A 3,763-nucleotide genomic window follows, 5' to 3' on the forward strand; every position below is an offset into this window, starting at 1 on the left:
AAGGTGTTTAAGTAAGCTATGCCATTCCACAACATATAAATAGCATAAGTTTCAGGAGTTCCGTATAACCTCTAAAATATATGCTAGCTGAATATTATTGGAGTAACAATAATATTAATCATAGTAATGCCTTAGTCCTGATATCACAAGAACACGTTTCCTTCATATGGGATGATTCTTGGAGAATGTTGGTGGGATCTCTTCTATGTCTGGTAGAAGTGATGGTAGTGGTGGTGGTGCTCATGATGGTGGTGGTGTTCATGTCTTTGTATCATCTGTCCAACTTGGCCTTCATATAAAATGACTGTGGGCAGGTCTCTCACATGTTCCTTTTCCACAACTGTCCCTGGAGAATGGAAGGTTTTGCACATTTGGTGATTCTCCTTTGCCCTCTGCTTATGCTTCTTGTGAACCTGTTGAGATTGCAAGGGGAGGTAAGGAAGATTCTGGCCCACCCTTGCACTAGGGGAAGCCATTGGCATGGGCACCCCTTGAAAAGGTTTATTTCTAACTGCTCTTCCAGGATGCACAGGGGCAATATTTTTGCCCTGGGCCTTCGGAGACCTCACAAAGTGCTTGTTGGAGTCCTGGTTCCGCAGCCTCTGTTGGATTTCTGCAATCTTGGCATATGAACTTTCAGCCAGATTGATGTGGCTTGGATCCACCATTTGAGATTTCCTATGGTGTGCATGGAAGGTTTCAGGTTCATGAGAACGGGATCTAGTCTGATTCACAACTCTGCATGGTGGGTTATGTTTTTGAGCTGTTGGAGGAGATCCTAGGAAATAACAAGCTGAGTTAGTCATCCAGTATTTCAAAGTTTTAATTAGTAGCATGCAGTTGGCAGGGATAACGTTATTGGCAGAGTGAATTTTTCCTAAGGAAGTGAATGCAATTATAGCTGTCTAGTTTAATCACACTTAATAATTCTGGCTACTAAATAATACACAGACAAGTACATATCTATATAGGAGTGAATGTGTGTGTGCATGTATAAAAGTCTTTATATTATCTTCTCTTGGTCGTCATCTATCTGAAATTCACCAAAATAACTGTGAGTGGAATAGTAAAATCTTGGCAGAGGACAGGGAAAGGGAGGAAATTCAAATCTCTTTAATGTGGGGACAAAAGCCAAAATTCCAGGTATGAACCCACATTCTCCTATTTTGGGATCAGTACTGAGTAAAAAATACATGCTGGTATCATCTTGGGAATGAACTCTAGCATCCAAAAATCAGTCCTCACCTCACCCATAGACTAAACTCAGTAATTTAGATGTAAAGATTGTTCTCCTAGGCTCACCTCCAAGTCTAGCTACAAAAACAAGCACTTCAAAGCAGGCTTGCAGCACATTAGCCACTCCATTGTGATACCACCTTCACCAGTAATTATCTTCCAGTATTCACACAGTGCAATTCCTTCCAGTAAGTCACTACAGACAAATCATACAGGTCCACAGTTCACTTTGCCTGATGTGGAACAAGCAACTGAAGGAAACATGAAAAGGTTGTAACATAAATTACCAAATTACCTGGCCCAAACTTTGATGTGTAGTTTTCTATTCCTGCAAGATCCAAATAGTGGTTTCTCCTTTCAATGTTCTCATCAACACAATGACGATAGCACCCACTTTGCTCTGGATTGTTCTCACTCTGGTGATATCTGTCAGCAGAAACTTCTTTAAAGTTGTTATCACCATCTGCAAACCAACAACTGATGGCGCCTTTGAAGTGACAGGAGTTGCTCACAAAGAAACAACAAACACTTGAAATCCTGGATGACCAGATTTGCTAAGTTGATAGGCCTGAACTGACTGTTCTTTCCCCTCATATAAATCAACCCCGATGTTGCAAAGCAAAGGAGGCTTTCAAATTGCATCATGCATGTAAAACCAAATAAAAATGCTCCTAGGGTTTATTACATTCTGACTTAGAGCCAAACCATTCAATCCAATCTGGACATGCCAAAGAAAACCTGCTATTTGATTCATGACTGCTGTGAGGAAGCACAGGGGCAAATCTTGTGTGAGGCTTATCGTGTATATCTGCTGCAAAAAAACAGGCAACAGCACAGGTGTAGTAATTAGAGAGAGCCTGAGAAGAGAAAGTGTTGGTAGGGCACCCAGAGATAACTGCGACTTTCCAGAATACAATTAATATGGTCAGATAATAAACTGGCTTCAGAATCTTGACTCCTTTTCCTGCTCAGCTTTGCAATTTTATTTATAGCAGAACTATTTCCTGAGAATGAATATCTGAAATACCATTCATTTATGAGGCAGAAAAAGATCAGGCAGAGGTTTACAGTATTGTAGCCCATGATGCTGAATAATTTAATTCAGCACTTTAAATGGATGTCTGCAGATATGAACAATATTTTCAATATAACAAGCAGCATAAGCAGAACACTCTTAATTAAGTTGCTGCCTGGCATTCAGATAGTTCAGTTTCCAAGGCCACAAGATAGGCTTTGCGCTTTTCTTTGCACTGATGTCAAACTTAGACCAGAATCTGGCCTTGTATCCTACGCTAGTTGCTAAATCTGGGATCTCTACTGTATGGTGCCTAGTACTCTGCTTTAAGTCTATTAACACATTTCCAGGTTTCCAAAGGCTGCTGATCCCACTGAGCGTTGGCACAAACTGCTTTCCTGGTCTAGTCTAGTACTGTTCAGGGACATTACAGTACTGAGCCCCCCATGTCACGGTCAGACAGAGGTCTACAGTTTCTTTGATAAAAGTCACAAGGCTTGACCTACCTGGAGATGATTTTTGCACTACTTTGATAGAGGTAGAGTCTCCTGAATGGAGGAGAGTCTGCCTGGAAAGCAGGTAAGCTTTAAAGACTCTGAGTCAGCTTGAACTCCAGAAGTGACATGGGGTACTGTCAAAAATGGGGAAACGTCCAGGTATTCCTTATTTTTTTGGATACGGAGCCAACTCAGTACCTTTTCTGCCTCAGACACACCTTTACAAGTTACTACATTTTCACAGGTCTACATAAAAGATCTCTGGGGCTAGACCCTAGCTAATTGAAGTTGCCAGGCATGAACTACCTACGGAAACTATTGGGACTTGCATGCACATGCTGCAGACAATGCACAGTTAACCCAGGAAAAACATCACTGGGTTTAATCCAACACAATAAAGGAACACTGTATACAGCACGAAGTTGACAGGGAACCTGTTTTTTTGTTACTGTAATAAGTTCTATCTCTCATCAAGACAGTGAAGAAAAACTATGCCAGTACTGCCCCAGCCCTGAGTTACAGTAGCTTTCTTACATGGAAGATGCCATTCAAGAATATTCAGGCAAAAATACACAGTGAAGCAATTATATATTGATGAGAGATGTGCTCCACTGTCAAAGTGAACTTTAAGTCAGAGAACTGACGCATCTGGCATCCAGTCCCACGATGCTCTCCTGTGTGCACATGGGAAGATGGGAAGACACAGGCATGCACCAGTCATGCATCAAGCACTGTGTGTAAACATATACAGTGTTGTTACTGTTTTTTGGTTTGGTTTTGTTTTTAATAAAAAAAGGCATGCGCTTAAGTGTTTGTGGAGTGTATGAAAGCCCTTTCTACAATCCCTATGCTGGAGTGCCATGCTGGTGGTAATAAGCATGCAGTGATATAGTAGCAAGAGGAATAGCGCAGTGACAGAGCCTTGCAAAGGACAAAAATGCAAGGACATTTCCTGAAAGCTACACTCATTGATAACATAGAGTTTAAGCCAGTCAGGAAGAAATCACTTCAGCAG

General features: G+C 41.3%; 1 protein-coding gene across 1 annotated transcript in view; it reads right to left on the bottom strand.

Moving 5' to 3' along the window:
- Positions 1-203: 203 nt before the first annotated feature.
- NKD1 (naked cuticle homolog 1 (Drosophila)) overlaps positions 204-3,763 on the bottom strand; it is a 25,973-nt gene continuing 22,413 nt past the window's right edge. The window contains exons 6-7 of the mRNA XM_010022927.1: positions 1,532-1,662; positions 204-778 (exon numbers count right to left, since the gene is read on the bottom strand). Of these exons, the coding sequence (XP_010021229.1) occupies positions 204-778; positions 1,532-1,662 (706 nt within the window). The remainder of the gene's footprint in view (positions 779-1,531; positions 1,663-3,763) is intronic.

This window comes from Nestor notabilis, unplaced genomic scaffold (assembly GCF_000696875.1).
Source record: "Nestor notabilis isolate BGI_N333 unplaced genomic scaffold, ASM69687v1 scaffold30579, whole genome shotgun sequence".
Taxonomy (NCBI): domain Eukaryota; kingdom Metazoa; phylum Chordata; class Aves; order Psittaciformes; family Psittacidae; genus Nestor; species Nestor notabilis.